The sequence below is a fragment of the Aquila chrysaetos genome, chromosome 19 (assembly GCF_900496995.4).
Source record: "Aquila chrysaetos chrysaetos chromosome 19, bAquChr1.4, whole genome shotgun sequence".
Classification (NCBI taxonomy): Eukaryota; Metazoa; Chordata; class Aves; order Accipitriformes; family Accipitridae; genus Aquila; species Aquila chrysaetos.
In genome coordinates, this window is record NC_044022.1 from 2,214,570 (window position 1) to 2,234,204 (window position 19,635).

The 19,635-nt window shown below is 36.8% G+C and overlaps 1 protein-coding gene across 15 annotated transcripts in view; it reads right to left on the reverse strand.

Annotated features, from left to right (window-relative positions):
* Positions 1–19,635, reverse strand: part of NBEA (neurobeachin) — a 514,437-nt gene that overhangs the window by 231,592 nt on the left and 263,210 nt on the right. For all 15 annotated transcript variants that reach the window (XM_030042222.1, XM_030042221.1, XM_030042209.1 and 12 more), the window contains 2 exons: positions 7,948–8,056; positions 4,130–4,296 (listed from right to left, as the gene is read on the reverse strand). In XM_030042222.1, the coding sequence (XP_029898082.1) occupies positions 4,130–4,296; positions 7,948–8,056 (276 nt within the window). The remainder of the gene's footprint in view (positions 1–4,129; positions 4,297–7,947; positions 8,057–19,635) is intronic.

Here is a 19,635-nt window from a genome sequence, read left to right on the forward strand (position 1 = left end):
GACACAAACGGGATTTATAACAAACTAAAAAGATTTATTTTGAAATCTATTATTCTTTGTCTGTGATATGTAGAAGAAAATAAGATGATTCAATAATTTCCTTTTGTTGTAGAGGAGTTGATGCTCAAACCTACAAGAAATGGAGCAAAAGAACTTTGGTTTTCACTTTAAGAGGTGAAGGGAAAATATTTGTGAAGGAGGAAAGAAGTTAACACTGATAAGCAATATAAAATAAAGGTTTTTTTCAAAACTGTTAGTTACCATTTTTAGACAGAAGGAGATGAAAGAGTAGGCAGGTTCTCAGACCAACTCAAACTGTACTGATTGATTAACGTATGGGCAGGGAAAGATTGTACAATGGTACTGTGTTTGTAGGCATTTATTCAAGTGGTGGAGCACTTGCATATAGTTAATTCCTCCTTCATAAATGAATAGCTAATTAAGAAGGTAATTGAAATGCAAGTCACCTACGATGTTATGTTATTTTTAATTCAACTATCTTTATGTAACAATAATCTAACTTAGAATTGAAAGTTTCATATGGTATTTTGTTGACTCACACCATTCAACTTCATTCTTGTTTCTTCAGACATTTTGAGAAGAGTTTATGATAATATATTAAAAATTCATAATTTACAAATACTATAGAATTTCACTCATCACACCCCTTGTTTTTCATCCCGGTGCTGTTTCTGTGTTTCTTAATAGTCTATTTGTTTCTTAATAACAAAGAGTAAACTTTGTGGCACCTACAGATTAAACACAGTAAATGCTGGTTGCTGCTTTCTGCAAAAACAATACACACAGATGCAAAAGCTGGGGATGCTTACAAGCTCTTTGTGGAGCTTGTAAGGAAAAATTTTCTCTACAGCTGGGTCATATTTCACAAAATGAGACCTTAATATTTTATAACATGAGCATCTATGTCAAAGAACCTTAAAATTGTTCTCTACCTTGTAGAGAGACAAACCAACCCACATATAGATGTACTATATGCTACAATTATCAGTAAATCAGTAGCTGCAGACTGTGTATGTGACAGAGAATTGAGGCTTTTAAGAACCACACTCCCCCCCCCCAATAGTTTCTTACCTATCTTACCCATTTTGGTCGTCAAAAGGCATTGCTATTGCCCAAGTATTTACCATGCAGAAGTGGTTGCTTATTTCTTTCCCTGCCCCTTCTGGGCCTGAGAACAATATCCCAAATTCACCGTTTCAGCGAACGGTCTCCAGCTCCCACGGGGGACAGGAGACCAGCAGTGTGTGCCTTCAGAACCAGGAACACTCTCTCCAACAGAAATGATGGAATCATTACAGAGGTCTAGAGGTCTGGAGTGTCAACCTATTTTTTTTTTTTTTTTTTTTTAAGTAAGTCTGTATTCCAGTCAGGCTGTATCTCCTGGGGCACAGAGAAGCATCGGTTTATAAAGAGACTGCTAATGTTGTAACTGTTTGTCAGGAATTAAAAATGGAGACTTGAAGCCTGTTGCATCTCTTGCTGGTCAAGACCAAAGGTAGGTACAATTTTAGAACCCATCTCAATTTCCATCATATAAAAAGTATTGGAGGAACTACCTAATTACGAGCAGTTTTTGCCTTCTGTGCCGAAGCAGTTTAGCGAGCCCCCTCTCTGCTTTCTGCACTTGCAGCCTTTTAACTCTGCCCACTGAGAACCGGTGACCTTGGTCCCTAACGAGGCTCGGAGGGTCTGCCACCGGGCATCTGCCCCGCCTGCCGCCATGCCAGGCCTTTCCATTCAGAGTCCGCCAGCCCTCGTGACGGAAGGTGCCCTTGTGTGGTGGAACATACAGCTGCCACGGCACCCGTGAGGCCGTTTGCTTCCTGACCGTCTCCTGCAGACGGGGAACACCACTTGGAGACCTCATGCTGTCTCCATGTCCCCTCTTCTCCGGGTGAAGCAGCAGCCCGCGGCTAAAATACCGACCAGGCCGGCAGCCGCACCTAACACGGCGAGCGCCGAAATGAGGAAGCGGCCCTGCAAGTAATTGAGAAGCAGACACACCGGGGAAGCGGCATGACAGGAATAAAATAAAGAGTTTCTTTTGTCTGATGTAAGAAATCTGCTAGGTTTGTCACAGGTGTCAAGCTGCTTCATGGCCCATCAAGAAGTATCATGGACTGAAGAGCAAAAAAAGCCGCAGCGGTGGTCTGTTGCCATTTAGGATGCCATCAACAATCCTGGAGAGGAAAGTTATCTGGCCCAAAGAAGAGATGGTCTCCTGAAAAAGTCAGTGACCAGGAACTGATGTAAGCCTGCAAAGTGTCTGCAGCCATTCACGAACTTGGGCAACAACATTATTCAACAATTCAAAGACATTAAAAGGACTGAAAATTGCACTTATTTTCATAAGGTTCAAGTCTCCAGATACACCGCTTTAAGCCTCAACTAGAGATAACACGAGTGTCCATTATGGAGTAAGGCTGTTTTGAATTAACCATGTCACAATCTTCTACTAGTCATTTTTGTAATTGCCACCAGAATGTCTCTGGTGTTAGAATACAGAGTTTCTGTAGGACTGTATTTCCACACTTCCTACCACCTTAAAAAATAAATACATCTCCATCATCATCCAGGAAATAGGGATTTTTTTGGAAGATATAAGGATGGTGAACATGAAAAAAGTCATTTTTTTTTTAAACACTGCATAACTGCAAGAACCAACTAGAGAGAATTAAAAAAGAATGAACAGTATATGTAGTATTTATTAAACCTTATTACTGATGTGTCAAATTTATTACTTGGCAACTTTTCTAATAGGCTTAAGCCTTAGATATGTATTCAAGCTAAATCCAAATAGATTTTTTTTAAAGAAAATATTTATCTAGAGAAAAGTTTTTGTATTAGTCTGTCAGTCTCAACTAGATTTTTACTGAAAAGGGTTTTCAGAGCTAAAATGGAACTTCCTGTTCTGCTCTGCCTGACTCAGAGCAGACTTAAACAGGATTTACGTAGAAAAATCAAGCTGTAAAAATTTGGATATTTGGGAGCAGAACTTCCTTGATTTCTCTTCTTTGAGCTGTTCCGCTCTGCAAAAAATAATCACGTACTTGTGGCTAGAATGCACAAAGAAGAAAGAGACTTGGCAGTCTCTAGTTTTGCAGACAGGGCACTCACATGGCAGACCCAGGCTCAAGACCTTGCTGTGAATGAAGGAAGCAATTTCAGCTCAAGTCTTCCACGTGAGGGTGAGCACCTTAGCCACTGGCTATTTTTGTGACTCAAAAGAGCAAGGCTCTGGGTGTTGGCATGATATATGAAAATGTTTAATTTCACCTCTGTGTTGAATAGAATGATTTTTTAAAAACAGGACTCAATACAGCTCTGACTAAAACCTCAAATACTATAATATCACTTACATACAGTAGAAATCATATATTTTGGATCTATTTACTTATCTATTTATTTATTTAACAGGAGAACCTGCAGAATTGAGCTGCTCTTTGGTTATCTTCAGCTTTGCACACACTACATATAAGTACAATGTAAGTTTTGCTTCAAGCATACAGACTTTGAGTGTGCGTGGCTGGCACTGACTACTGATTTGTTGTAGAGAGTTAAAATTTACCAGTGGATCTTACCAGTTCATTAGTGGCACAGAAAAAGCTATAAACAGAAGAAAGCATTAGACAGCAACTCAAGTGACCTGGTTTTGCTGGTTATTCTAATACTGACTTACTCTACAATATCAGACAAGTCATTTTGAATCTCTCTTCTTTATTTCAGGCTTCCTCTGTCGACGTCTATATGGAAATCTCTACCTCTCTTAACATGTCATTCAGAACACTCCACTCAGATTCTAATACTGGTAGGAGCCTCAAAACCTACTGACATACTAACAGTAAAACTGCATTATAATCAACAAATACCCATTACAATTTATTTAAAATATGGTAAAATACTATGTTCGCAGCCTATAAAGAAGTTTGATCTGTGAATCTTTAGCAAAGAGGACTTCTCGAGAACCAGCTGAAGAAAAGACTAACAGAGAAAATATATTTTAGTAATACTAGCTCTTAATACATTCATATTTCAGTTATACAATGACTGCTTCTCTTAAACTTTGAAAGTAACATTTAAAGCCACACATTTTATGTTTGCAGCTTACCTGTGAGAAACAGCTCCCCAGGCACCATGCTTATTTGTTAGTATGTTGAGTATCTTCTGTTTCAGCTGGTTGGCTGTAACGTGATCTCGATGCTTAGCAGCACTGATAAGGTGATCACACATCTTCTCCTCCTCTCTTCTGTCAGCAGCATACTGAGCACACTGCGACTAGGAATGAAAGTACATCTACTTCATAAAAGATAGGCTATTTAGAGTCACCTTAAAATGATTATTTACTAAAACTCTTTAAACATGACAAGAAGTCATTAAAATACTTTTTAAAAGAGTAGGGACACACCATTCAATTGAAATGGTTCTACTACTATATATATCCATGGGAAAAAGGAAATATCAAGGGCAAAGACAACAGAATTGCAATTAAAACATTTAGCTATACATCTCTGCATGTAGATGTATGACCACAGATATGCCTTAAAACTTGGTCTTTATTTGTAAAAGTTTCATGTGTTCTCAGGTATAAAATACAGGTATAACATACATAGCATAATATACAGGAAAAAAATATGTACACTGGTTTTGATTTTTAAATTGCAATAAAACCTACAATTAGAAAGCCATTTGATAATTTTATTATTACGGATACTAAAGAGAAACTCTTTTAACTATGAAATTAAGGAGTATATTTTCTATTTCATATCACAACATGAAAAATTTTCATAACATACCACCACTTTTTAAAAACCCTAATGGTTAAAAACTGAAAAAGATCTAATGTTTTCTTCATGTTTCCTTTAAGAGATAACTACCTCTAAAATAAATGCTGTGGCTATTGACCTTCATGCAAATTTGTTTCTAACGCTGTCAAAACTCTGTAGTGTATTTTAGTTTTGATAAATCCTTTCTTTATGTATAATAAGCTCAATATAATTTTTCCATTTCTTTTCTCAAAATCATGTTAAGTTCAAATTCAATTTCTCCTCCTAGTGAAGATCCTTTCAAAATGTCTAAACAAAGCAAATGTAGCCATACTAATTAAAATAACTCCATTGTAAGTATCATTTTCTAGGTATAAATTACAAAGGCTAGATTATTCTCGAAACAGCTAATTTTAAAATCACCTTTTATGAGGCATTTTTGCATGCATAGTTATTGTGTACCACTCTAGAACATTTAATCAACATTCAGTGCTGTAACACAGCACTGAATAGAATCCTATTTTCTAGTATTCAAAAGAGCAACTAAAATTAAATTAACCACATACTAAATTGTAGTTTATTCTTCATATTTCTGCACACTACCTTTTTAGTACAGATCACGTTAGCATTCAGTAAGATTTTAACAGTGGTCTTTCCACTGCGTTACAGCCATTATTTCAAGTGATCTAGCTGGAAAAGAACAATTGTTACACTAATTCATAAAGGGTTAATTCATTTTTCAATTTATCTTCTTGTACAGGGAAGCACCAATTAGTACAATGATCTGCCTTAGTAATGAGGTTAATATTTCACCAGCTCATTGGACAGTAAAATTAAATTTTCATTTTTCTTCCTGAACAATTACAAAGGTTAACAAAATGAAAGTTAACTGTGAAGCACCCATTCCGGGAGGAATTTCCCTGGCCCTGACTGCAACGGGAGTCACGGGATAAAATTTAGGTGCCGGTCCATGGCCTCCCCACTACACAGGTGGCACGGTAACTTGGTGCAGCTTGGGCCAAATAATTTCACCCATAATGATTCAATTAAAGTTTAAAAGGTAAAAATAAAATAGCCACTCGCTTCTCTGGCTGAGAGCAATGATTAACATGTACTAAAACCCAGAACATATACCAATACAGCTTATTAAAACAAAATGACAGATTTACAATTATGCAACAGAAAACTACCAGAAATCTCTTTGTCCCTACTACTTTCAAGTAGGATGAATAATAAAATGTTCCGTTATATACCTACCATTATTAAAGACAATATAGAAAACATTCTTTCAGACTTTAACCATCACCTTATTTAAGTACATCTGAGTTTCATATTTAACACAGGCTACATTTCATAATTTTCTTTTATGACTTGCAGATTTTATCTTACTCATCTACAATGTGTAGCTGAGGTTTTTCATGTGACAAAAATAATGAAAATTTTCATATATGAAAAATGTGTTGGTTTCTTTACCAGACAATAAGACTGACTTAAGGGTATTCCTTTAGGGAATTTAGTTAATATTCTAAATCCTATTTGCTAACAGAAGCTGGAAGTTAATTGAATATTCTCATTTTGTCTAGAGTTCTGACAGATCTTATACCTCAATGTATTCTTCAAAGAGCAGATAACTCAATCTTCTATTGTCATCTTAGGTTACTGCATGATGCTCTGATAAATATCAAATGTTATTTATTGTTGAGGCAATATGAAACTTCACTCTGACACACACTTAATTGTAAATGTGATTTTATCTAAGTTCAAAATATCCAGTATATGCTTGGTAATAAAGTTGTTGCAATCCCATATGACAAGCGTCTGCTGTCTGCTCTGACAAAATGAAGTAAAGGTTATGTGTATTCAAAATGACAACAGATATCTCTGGGTCTCACACTTTTCAGCTAGGTCAAGGAGCACAAGAAATAGTACATCAAAGTGCACATTTAAGAGAGCTGTTTCAAGGAGATAAAAACCTCATCAAAACTAAGATTACTGGATCCTATTTCTAGCCACCAGGTGCTTGGTGACATTTTCTGACAGATGAATAAATTGATATGGCTATTTATTATCATCAATACTAAGTCAGTCTATCTTAATACTAACATTAGGTCACTTGAGCATTAAAATATGTGGAAATGTATGTTTGTGCATATATAGTTACATATAAACAAATATATGCAAGCACATGCAGGTTTGGAAGTAATAAAAAACAGTGATGCTGAAATGTTGTATAAAACACCGTAAGAATGCAAAAACCTATTTGATAAAGCAATGTAAAAAATGAAATTTTAACTTTACTCCATCACTTCTGCATGAAAATTTTTTGAGTAGGAACAAAATTAATCCTGAAGAAATAATCAAAAAGCTGTTAAACTGAACACGTTTCAAAAATAGTTTTTTTGTATATATGTACCAATTGCAAGCAATGTAATTTAAATTGTATACTGCAACACTCATTGATGAAAAAAGCAATTGAATGTTGACGCCTTTTAGGAGTAAGAATTACAGATGTTAAAGAGTTATGGGAGTCAACTGCTCTGTTACTTCTTCCAAAACTTAAAAAGAATACACATCTTAAACACAATCTTCCTGTCAGTAGTTAACGATTCCTAACTAGCAAGAAAGATATACAATACCATATTTCAGTATATAAATTATAGCAAGTAAATGTTCTAAAGTGCTCCAAAATGCAAAATGTTCTAACAAAATTACCTTAAAATACTGATTTTCTTTAACAAATTGTTTCTATTCCTTATTTTTTGTGAAGTGCCACAAGTGTATTAATTACTTTTCTTTCTTACTGAACTCACATATACTGTTGATAATATCCAACCAAAATAATTACTAAGGTGATTTGCATGACTATTTGCAATAAATCAGAAAAGTTCTTTGTGAACCTAAGGGTCTGCCATATCAGTTGAGACATTCTGATTAAGGGATTTCTTCAAGCTGTAAATATTTTCATGAATTTCAGTCAGGAGATGAGAAATTAAACCCATTCCTTGTGTTTGACATTTACCAAAGCTTTTAAAAACTAGTTTTGAAATGCCTTCAATGTAAATTTCTTTCTTGGAAGAAAAAAAACATTACTGTATGGGGTTACAGTCTAGGTGACAACTGAGTGAAAACAGAGAAGCAGAAATGCACCAACTCTCAGGCTTACCTCAAACTCAGCATGCTTGTGGACATCTTCAGCTCTTTGTCGGTTCAAAATAAATTCTGCTTCATTTGCGACACGTACTATATGGTCTTTCATCGCATGACACAATAATCTAAAATAAGAAAAATCAAAATCAATCTTTGTATTTGAGGTACTTCAAATAAGTTATTTCAGCAGATTTAATTAAAATGGAAAAAGTTAAAATTAATGAAACTACTGTAATGCAATTGCCAATTAGTTGACATAAAAAGTTTAATTTTATCCAAAATTTTATGCATTTGGGAAAGCACAAACAAATCATGTTATATGGAAAAAGCTTGCTATTTATTATTGAAGGGAAAAGTTCTTTATGGATGTACTATATTTCAAGTATGTTTTTAACAGCAGTCTCAATATGAAAATGAATACTATACTATTATTAAAAAAGAAAAACTAGACAACTGCTTAAACTCTTATTGATACCATTATATCATTAAATATAAATATTCCAATTTCAAAGTCTTAAAAAATCATGAGATTGCAGAAGATTTAAAATTCTATTAAAATCGCAAAATAATATAAGTATCTATGTTTTTCAAATGCTGGAGTGAAAAGTACATCATGTTTCCAAGTTTTCGTGGCATCAGAACTAGACAAATCTTACTTAAAAAGAAGGAAAAAATAGATTAAGATTGGACTGAGACTGAGGATGTCAATCAGACACCTTAAATTAAGACTCTTGTAAAGACCACCAAACACCACAAGATACATAATAAAATTGCAGCATAAATGACATTGTGTTGTTAATAATGCTGATATCTTTTGGGCAGGAAGAATGGAAGCAATTGCTTTCTTGTCCCTACAGTCCATATTTGAGGTTGCCCGCTCTATTAAAAATTGCTTTGCTCTTCTTGCCAGCAGGGAGGAAATATCTTTCAGGATGCAAAGATCTGACAGCTCTGTTTAGGATCAGGAAGAACTGTTCCTCTTTGTGTCAAATTGGCATACAGTCTGGGATTTTCCTTCTTGCAGCATCAGGGAAACACACTTAATTTCAGAGATTCTTATATTAAGAATGTGAAATTTCTAGCAAATTCCACCTTAAGGTTGGTGTCTGGTGCTTAGAAATGCCACAAATAAAAGTCGTGATTATTAGAAATTAAAACCATGATTATTAGACCTTATACCTATAAGATGGAAAGACGTGAACTCTTTCTTGCCTCCTTTGGTGTGTTCTACCATCTGTGAAGGAAGGAAATCACTTACCCTGAGCTAATGTTTATTATGGGTCTGTGGCATGGGAAGACATAAATGTTTGGGCCTCTGTTTGGAGATAATGACAAATGAGCTTGGATCAAGGTTTCACAGTGGACATTCATGCTTTTAATAAGCCTTTTTATTATATCTAACCCTTTGCTGTTCTTGAAAGCAAAAAGTTTTTGGCAAACTATAAGCTGAAAGACTAAAGTTGCCTCTGTTGTAGTCTTCAAAATTTAGCTTTATTTTTAATCTACCGTCCTGGAAGATATGCTTTAGTATTTTATTACTGTTAAGTATTTTATTACTGATAAGTGTTCAGATTTTTATTGTTTAGAGGTAAGTGTAGAACTGCCCTCGGATATAGCTTAGGAGTGAGCATTCATGACTTCAACAAGCTTCTCTAAAATGAGAAAATACTAGAAGTGACTGTTTAACATCTCCAATCAAATTTTGCATCACAGGTCTTCCTGAACTTTTCCATATGACATTAACGGCCTGGAAGCAACTGGCTAGGATTTCAAAACTGAACACAGAGACTTAAAGTGTCTACTAGCTGTACATCCCTTCCTGAATGAATAAAATATTGAATAAATGGAGCACAGTGTAAATTCAGTATCTTTGAGCCAGCTGTGGTCCAGGCAGGATTTCTAGTTCCAAATGGCTTCAGGTGAAATCAATAGGTTTCGTAGACACTCCCTGCCACCAAGAATTTGGTGAGAAAACATCGACACTAACTTTGATCCACTGGGTTTATTATTTGGGACATCTGGGCATGGTTTTTATACCTCAAAAAACAACCTAAGCTGCCTCTGTTCATGAGCAATGATAAATACATACTATCTTCATCTTAGTTGTATTTATCTGTAGTAAGAATTGTCCACATTCTCTGTGCCCATTTATGCACTAAAACACCTCCAAGGGACTTCAAATAGATTCCCAGAGAATGCTAATTTCCACAAGTTATAAATAAAGCTCTTTCCAGTACTCAGAGAAAAGATATATATAAAAAAAAAAAAGATAAAAAACAAAATAAAATCTGTTGACAGTAGTCTCTGGTGCTTTACAGAAAATGAAAACTTTTATCGACGTGCAGCAGATGATTCAAATCAGCTGGCTGGAACTGCTGATGATGCCAGCTGTACCTCCCACCCCTCTAACAGACCTTTCTGCTCCAAAGACTAAGAGACCTGATGCATTTGGGAACAACTTCAGAGTTGCTGCAGCTTTTGGACAGCACATTAGGCAAACTGAGCCAGATTTCAGGTAACCTTGAAATACTGCAAGCCTTCAGGGTCCAAAGTCAAGGAGATGACAAATAAGAGGGGACCAAGGAATATGCCTGAGCACTGGGTCCTGACTGCCTACGGCTCTCAAATCATTAGCTTGGCCCCCCCTCATTTTTTGGCTTGCTCTAACTTCCATCCAGAAAATGTAGAGGCATGGTCCAAGGGACAGTTCACTGAAGACACATCGATGAGACTGAATCAACTTAAACTCTCTCCAATGCAGCCCAACAATGTTCTGCAGGTGTTTTCATACCATACCCCAGCACACATAGAACACATCATTCTAGTGGGTAGCCTTCATGTTATTCCAAACAATCTGAACTAAACAGACAAAATAGTAATCATATCTTAAGGTGAAACAGGAACTGTACAGGCTTCTGGGAAGAGCTGGACTAAGTGCTACGTAGGGTGAATGAAGACACTCTGCTCTAGCAGGTGCTAACCTTAAGCAGTATGAACATAGGCCAGTCCAGGCTATTTGGTTTTATTTAAAACTACAGACATACCTGCTCTCTTCCTTTTTGTTTGCTGTCAAAAATCTTATCTATGGGATATCTTGGTGTTATTTCAACTGTGTCTAGCCATTTTTTTCATGCACTCTCATATTTCTATCACTGATTGTGATTTCTTCAAAAAAAAAGATAAAAAATTGTTTGCATGGTAGTCAGCACATTGGGATTATGACAAAAGTGAGGCCACAGCCTATCAACACTATATAAATCATTAAATAATATTGTATCGATGTGTGCTAATAAGGGACATACTGTGATTCACTTACCTTAGGTGCTTGTATGCACCTGAGAGAACTTCAAAGACTAGGTAAACTGTGCTTTTGCATCTAGAAGACCATTAAGAATTACACTAGTCTTAAAATCGCTTGCCAGAAAGACAGACTTTTGAAAAAGAGAAGGGTTAAAATCTAAGCCATCATTTAGAAATCTTGCATGCTTCCAAAAGAAGCTTTGGCCTGGATGTTTTGATTTGTAAGTGCAAGGATGTAGGGCAGAAAACAGAAGCATAATAAGTTAAAGCAGTTAAATGTGTCATCTTAGTTTTGAAAGGAAAGGCAGCTACTACAAGGTCAGGGAAGCAATGCCTTACAGAGGTTTTTGCAAAGGAACTTGCTTATGTGCTGGATATACTTGTTCAAGGAAACTCGCTACTTTTTGAAATACAAAAACACTACTTAAAAAGAATTTTTTGGTACTCATTTTTTCCTCTCATGGGAAGTTATCCTGTATTCTCAAACTATACTTCTACCAAGAAAAAGATGGCAAAAGTGCTATTACTGTTATATCTGGATTAAATCATAGCCAGCTCACTCTGGTTGAACCTCAAATTCATATAGGCAGAGCACAACACAGCATACTGTCGTAACTGGGTTACACCTGATGAACGTGCATGGTAAGGTCATCATCCTTTGAATACTTACCAATTTATCTAAAACCTTACTAACTCAAACACATGGATGGCATAAGACTAAAAAAAAAAAAAACAAACCACGAAAGAAACCCCCTCAGACTTTTCTGGCATGAGAAGAAGTGCTTATAACTATGTTTAGGATTCTCAAAAAGACCCCAATAGAAATGATTCAGAAAGGATCCCAAACCAGGAAAAATCTCACACTCAGTAGTATCAAAGGCTGCCAGTACATAAAAAAAAAAAAATCTCTTTTCACGCACTGCAAATAACAGAAAGGAGCAAGGACCTCTAGGTCAGCAAACTCACTCCTTCACTGCAACATGCAGCTATGTCATACAAACTCTTTCGTAAACTATCTTTAGTTTATGAAAGGCATTTTCATGAAATCTAGCTCATGAAATGTGTCTTCAGTTTATGAAAATGTGATGAAGTTGCTTGCCTCCAGCAGAGCTTTGGAAGGTCCTCTGAAGGTTAGACCCCTTTTACTCTCCAATCCAAATGTATTCTTCAGCTTTACTTTTATGCAAATGTTGCCCTTAGGTTTACACAATTCTTCCTTCTGTTGACCTTCTGATATTCCATCTATCCCTATTTTACTAGGCTAAGTAAACGAGCTCTCTGACTTTTTGTATGGCGAAACAGTAAAAGAGATTGCTTGATTTTACGTTTTCTGCAACTGCACAGCCAAAACTGTCAGCAGTATTCTAGATAAGTTATAGTCACTACTGACATACTAACATTAATGCTGACTTATTTCAATGGAAACACCTTTTCTGATGAAATTTTGAAATTGTGTTTTCCTTTTTCTTAGCCCTATATTCTATGATTTTGTACAAGAAAATTTCAGTGATGGATTGGTCTTTTACCTCCTCAGACATTTCCAAAAGATGAACCAAAAGTCTAGCATATATTCTCAAGAACGTGAACTCCATGTACTGTTACGTTATAAAATCTTTATGTACCATATTACATTGTATAATATTTATATTAATGCAGGTTTGACACCCACCCAATATATCCTGATTGATATTTCAGTCATCTGCCCAACTGTTTCTCATCCGCAGATTTTTATAGAGCACTCCCTTTTGGGGAAAAGTCTATTCTCTGCATCTTTCCCAAACCATCATCCTGTACTGGAGTAACCAATCCAAGTAAGAAGGATCTTGAAGCACAAAATGCATATATACTTGCTAAACAGAGGGAAGATCTGAAGTTTGAGAGCACTACCATTTTTACACTCCTTTGGAAATAAAACATGTTCTTTAGCGAGATCTCCTTATCACTGACAACTGAACATTTGTTGTGACTGAATTATACCCCCTGTTCTCATTCACCCTTGTAAATCCTCATCCCGCCTTAGTAAGCACCACCCTCAAAAGACCTAGTAGATAGATTGATGCTGAGCCAGTGATGAATCAGGCCTTCTGGTCATCCTTATTAATCTCTACACAAGTAGTCCTCCCAAAGGGCTAAGGAGTTCTATGAAAAGTGTCACCACAGGCTGGCTGTACTTTTTATAGTGTTTTCCAGTAATTCATGATTTACCAGAAGAAAAAAGGCATTAACCTAGAATAATGTTTGGCTTTATCCTGTGTGACCTTTTCTTCAGTTGCACCACTGAAACTCCTACCAGAATTGAAGCCAAGTGTGCTTCTGTGTCCTTCCCCAGCTAAGCTGATCTCAACCAGGATCTGACAACCAGCAAAAATCTCACCCCATTTAAGCGGCAATTCTTACCGCATAAGGCAGAGATTAAACACGGACTTGGTAACTTATGGTTTCTCTTTACCAAGACAAGCTTGATTTCTATTAATGCCCACAAATTTATGAACCACAGCTAAAACTCCCTTACTAGGAAATGGGTTTGATTTGTTTTTAGACTGAATCAAAGGAGTTTCCGTAAGGAATCTACCAACAAAGCAGTCTGAAATCTCTCCTGACTCAAATCCTGGTATACTTCTACGGGGAAATGAGCTTTCTGTACAGATAGCTGTGAAGTTTCCAGCTGAACATATGGAAAATGGAAGTAAAAACTAGAATGAAGATATGCTGGTACTTTAAAATAAGCATGACAGGGATTAAGTATCTGTAGGAATAAAAGTAAATGGCAGGCTCTCCTTTACCTAATTATCGAAGAGTTTCACACTCACGAGTGAGAGCAGACTGGGCGAGAGTTCGTCTCAGGACATGTCCATTCATAAATTTAAATTATTTGCCAATGTTGTTTAGGAGTAGGTAAGAAGTTATTCTAAATCAATGTGGCTTGCTTTCCTGAGTTCTATCCTCAGCAAGGTTACTTTAGAAGTCCAGAGTGCTTACAGGTTAAAGGAAATTGTGAAAAAGTACATGTAATCAATCAGAAGCCCCTGCTTTTCAGATACTGGGGTTTAAAAAGGCTGGATTGTGGACTTCCACATTCCAAGAATTCATTCATGTAAATAGCCAGAGCCTGGGAGAATTATTATTATTATTATTATTTTTTAGAGTTTTGGAAAGAGGCAGTGATAAGTCTATACCCAAACTGTCTTGGAAACATGTGAAAAACATAAAAAGTTTGCAACACATTTAGATGTGGATTGGGATAGGTTGTGACAACCAGTGCTGTTTATACATCTATCAGAATTGGAGGATGAAAACTCGTATCTCACTAACTATTCTAAACTGACTTTGCTATCCTGCACTCAGTTCTTCCTGGTAATAATCTCACACAGAGAGAAAGAAGGCTCATAGCTGTTACGCTGCTAGATAAAACAATTGTGCTTATGTTACCCAATCTTTTTTTCATTTGAGATAAACTAAAAAAGCAGATCATTCCCAAGCAGCAATTTTCAAAACAGATTACAAAATGAACATTTGTTATAATTTAGCTAAGGTCTTGTTTCCTCTACTCATTCCTGAAGTTCTGCCAACTCACATGTCCAGGGAAACAGATGTTTCTCTGACTTACTTTCATCAGATGCCCATAGCTTAATTTTTCCAAGAAGCAGCCTGGAAATATGCCACTTTTTCGCCAAACACAGTTGTTTTGACAATTATTACTCTTAATGGTGTTCATAAGAAATGAAACCTATTGTTGCACTTAGTATCTATTATAGGATTCATAAACTGGTCTAACTTGAAGAGTTTGAAGTTCTACAAGATGCAGTACTGCTGTACATACTTAGAAAGTAAATTCCTATAAACTTTAGAAGGTAACGTCTAACACAGGGGTCTGATTTCTAGCAAAAGGGCAGTGATGAAGAATTTACTAGAGAAAAGTTTGAAATTATAGCATGCAAAGACTGGCTACTGGACTACAACATGAGCACATTGGCAAGATAAACTTCATGGAGGGTAACTATTAATGTTTCAGAAACGCCACAGAAGCTATAACAGACTCAGAGTTGACAATGAAGAATCTATTCCAATCTGCATAAAGATTTTCTATTTTGCATAAGAATTTTCTAAATCAAGAGGAATCTCTTTGAAATAGTGACCATCCAGTAAAGACGCAAGACCAGCAGTTACAACTGAAATGGCCTGCATCTCACAAGCAGCCTCCCCTTTGAGATATGACTGGATCAGACAAGGCTAGAAGGTGAGAGGATTCCTCAAAACCTCTAACAGATTAACAGAACTCCAGGTGTACTGACGCCACAAATACATAGATGGTTACCATAACAACGTATGCTTTGTCTCACACAACCTGACTATTAGTCTGGAGGTAGGGCAAGGACAGCTATAGTAAAGAATATGAGATTATAAAAAAGCACATCTAGCAGGGAGCTCAAGCTCACACCTCAGCTAGAGCAGAAATACAGACATTCAGTGTCCAGTTTTACAGAATTATCTATAACAGGAATCCTCTACTGATGGAAGATGACATTTAGGATGAATTTCCATAAAACAGCCACTCACACTTGATAACGGATTCCTCCAATCAAAAAGTTATACTTGGCGAGGGTGACAATACAGGAACAGAATTTGGTTACATCTGTCAAAGACAGAATTATCAAACACCTTTGTTCTTATTTATGTATTGTATCTGAGTGCTACTGCTTCCCCAGTGCTATTTTCTGCCTGGATTTGCATATATTGGATTTTGTACATCAGACTGGAATCCTTTGCTAGTTGTTCTGGTAGCCCTCAGCTACATAATATCCATGATGTCTGAAGACCAAGTATCTTGCATTCCTGGATGATTCAGGTGAACTCCCCATTCTGACCTCAAGGTTCCTGTGATCAAGGTCATTGTCAAGACAGAAACAAGGAACAGCATCCTTCCTCCATCCTTCTTGGACCCAACTACTAAACGAGTTCTTCAAGGGGTATCTAGGAATCCAACTGTAAATGCATGTCATAAATCAAATATGGCAAATGGCACCATAGATATACCTTTTAACACAGGGCCTGAACATTTAAGTATTGCAGACAGTGAATAATGACTGTGAGCTCATTTACCACAAACCAAACATATCAGAACTGCCAAACTGCAACAGAGGATGTCCAAAAGAAAATTTGCTCCAGCTACCCAACAATCCTAGTTGAGGTAACATGGAAAGAATGTAAGTAAGTCCTTATTAGCCTCCTTTCAGGATTTAATCAGCAATTCATCTAAATTTAAACAAACACAAATTTCCAGTCTATTTAAACATTCTGCTACTCTTTCCAGGAAATTAGTGAAACCTCTCAACAAAACAAGGTTTAAAGGAAAAAGGCCTCCTGTGAATTTTTATGCTTGGAGGTCCAGGTAGGTGGATATGCAAAAGTACATATTTTCATGGTTAAAGGCAGAAAGCAGACTTAGGTACAGAGATGAAATTACGGAAACAAAGCTTATGATTTTAAATCTGAGATGAAATATAGTCTCATGTTTCCTCAAATTTATATTATGAGCAGACTACTCCTGCTATTTAAAATGAGGAAATTCTGTAAAAAATAAAGAAAATTATTTTAAATGAAGGGACAAGGTCATCTCATTAAAGAGGTGAGTGTTGTGAACACATAAAGGGGGAAGGAAATTGAAGATGAGGATAGGGATCCAGTTCTGAAAGACTAATAGATAATGATCTGTAACCTCCATCTCTTAGGCAGGATAGACCCCTGAGATATGCTACTTGTCAAAGGCATCAAGGTAGAGTACAACCAACTAACCACAACCCTTGTAGCCCCATTGTGTAGCCAGTTTTCCACCTAATTTAGTTGTCCATCCATTTAGAATGTAGCATTCTAACTCTAATACATGAGTATTGTGGGACACAGTGGGAAACCTTGCCAATGTTAAGGTAAATGATGTTCACTGCTCTCCTCATGTCCACAAATCTAGTTGTTTTATCATAAAAGACAAACAGGTTGGTCAGGGATGCTTTAGCTTTTGTAAATCTATGTTGACTGTTCTCAATTACCTTCTCCTTCATGCAGCCACAGATGTGTTCCAAAAGGACTTGCTACATGATTTTCCAAGGGACAGAAGAAAAGATGACCAACTTATAGTTCTCTGGCTTTTGTGGACTATTTTAAAAATGGGTGCAACATTTGCCTTTCTCCAGGCACCTGTGACCTGCCCCAATTTCCTTGACTTTTCAGAGACAATAGTGATCAGCCTTGCAAGGACTTTCACTACCATCAAATGTACCCCACCAGGTATTATGGACTTGTATGGGATGAGTTGTCTCAAGGAATCCTTGACTCAATCCTCATCCACTGCTGATAGTTCTCTTCCTTGAACCCTTTCGCTAAAGACAGAGGCTCGAGAAAGCTTGGTGAAGACTGAGGCAAATAAGACATTGAGCATCTCGGTCTTATCTGTAACTAAATCATCCATCCCATTCAGCAACAGGACACATTTTCCTTGGTCAGCCTTTTACTAATGAGTGGTAGAAGCTCTTGTTGCCCCTGATATCTCTTCCAAGTCTCATTTCCAGCTGAGCATTGACCTTCCTGACAACATTCTCAACATGCTCAAGAAATGTTGCTAAATTCCTCCTTTCTAGCCTGCTTCCACTTCCACCTCCTGTGTAGTCTCTTTTTGCATCAGAGCTCTACTGTAATTTCCTTGGTTAGCCAAACCAGTCTCTTGATACATCTACTTTTTTTCCTGTTCTTGCACTTGGATGATGCTGTACTTAAAGGCCTACCACCTCTCCAGAGCTCCCTTGACCGCCACATCTGCCTCCCATGGGATCCTACCTATCAGTTTCCCAAATAAGGTAAAATCCGCACTCATGACATCCGTACTCTGCTACTCTCCATCCTCACTTCCCTTAGGATCTTGAACTCCACTATTTCATAGTAACTACAGCCAAAGGTGCCATTAATATCACATTCAAAACCAATTCTTGCTCACTAGTAAATAGCAGATCCAGCTGTGTGTCACTCTTGGTTGGTTCATCCTGTATCAAGAAGTCATTCCCAGCACCTTCCAGAAATCTTCTTGACTGCATGCATCCCACCTTGTTGCACTTCCAGAGGATGTCAGGAAGGTTAAAGATCCCCATGAGAACTAGGTTTTGTGATCCAGATACTTCCTCAAATTGTTTAAAGAATGCTTCTTCTTTTCCCTCACCCTGAATGGGTGGTCAGTAACAAACTCTCACCATGATGTCACCCTTACTGGACTCTCCTCTCGTCCTGTCCTACAAGTTATCAACCAGACCACCATCCATCCCGCTGAAGAGCTCCACACATCTGAGCTGCTCCTTCACAGAGAAGGCAACGCTCCCTCCTTGCTTTCTCTGCCTATCTTTCCCGAGGAACTTGTACCTGTCCATTGCAGCATTCCTGTCATGCAATGCAGGCTGTCCCACCAAATCTCATTCATTCCAGTGATGTCATAGTTTTGTGATTGCATGTGGAGTAATTTCTACTGCTAGTTTCCCAAGCTGTATGCATTTGTGTACATATTTACTTGAGGCAGGTGCTCCTATCTTACCTCTTGTTCTCATCACCCTGCACCCTTTGCTTTTGACCTCATCCATCACCACCCCACTTAAATGTGGGTTGTAATCTCCCTCCCACATAATTCCTAAAGAACTCTTTTCTTGTCTGCTTTTACAGCCAACATTGCAGATGCATCCAGCTCTTAAATTAAGAAGCCTACTTATGTGTATACCCTAATGTAAATCTGAAATCCTAACTAAGCCGCAATCAGTGAAGCTCTTGACGTGTGTGATACCCTCAACATCACATATTCATAGCATGAGACTGATTAAAAAGAAGCATAAAGTTCAGGATCATAACCAGGACGTCTCTAAATCTTTCAGGTATATTATAGACAGTGTTATTCTATACTTCCAAATTAAACAACTTTGCATATGTTTTCCTTGAAAGTATTAACTTAAATCTATAGTCAGATACTCTTGTTATACAAAATATTGTTATAACAGTTCCTATTTTTAGAAAGCTGTATCAGAGTGTTTGTATGCTGAATTCTACAAATATGTGTCATTCAGACATTCCTAACAAAATATTATCTAAACCAAGAACAAACAAACACAGTAAATCAACTGATATAAAATGAAAATGCAATTTATTAAAGTGACAGGAATGTAGGTTTTGGGTTTTTTTTTTTACTACAACTAAACTGAAATATTTTATTTCAGAACATTTCTAATAAAGTCAAAGATCAGAAAGGCACCTGAATTATTTCAAGCAGAAACGACTAAAGTTAGGTAGTCAGAAAATCACCTTATAGCATCCATATATTAAAACAGCTAGACATCTAACTGAAGATTATAAAAACTATGATCCTCTGCATTACATCTGA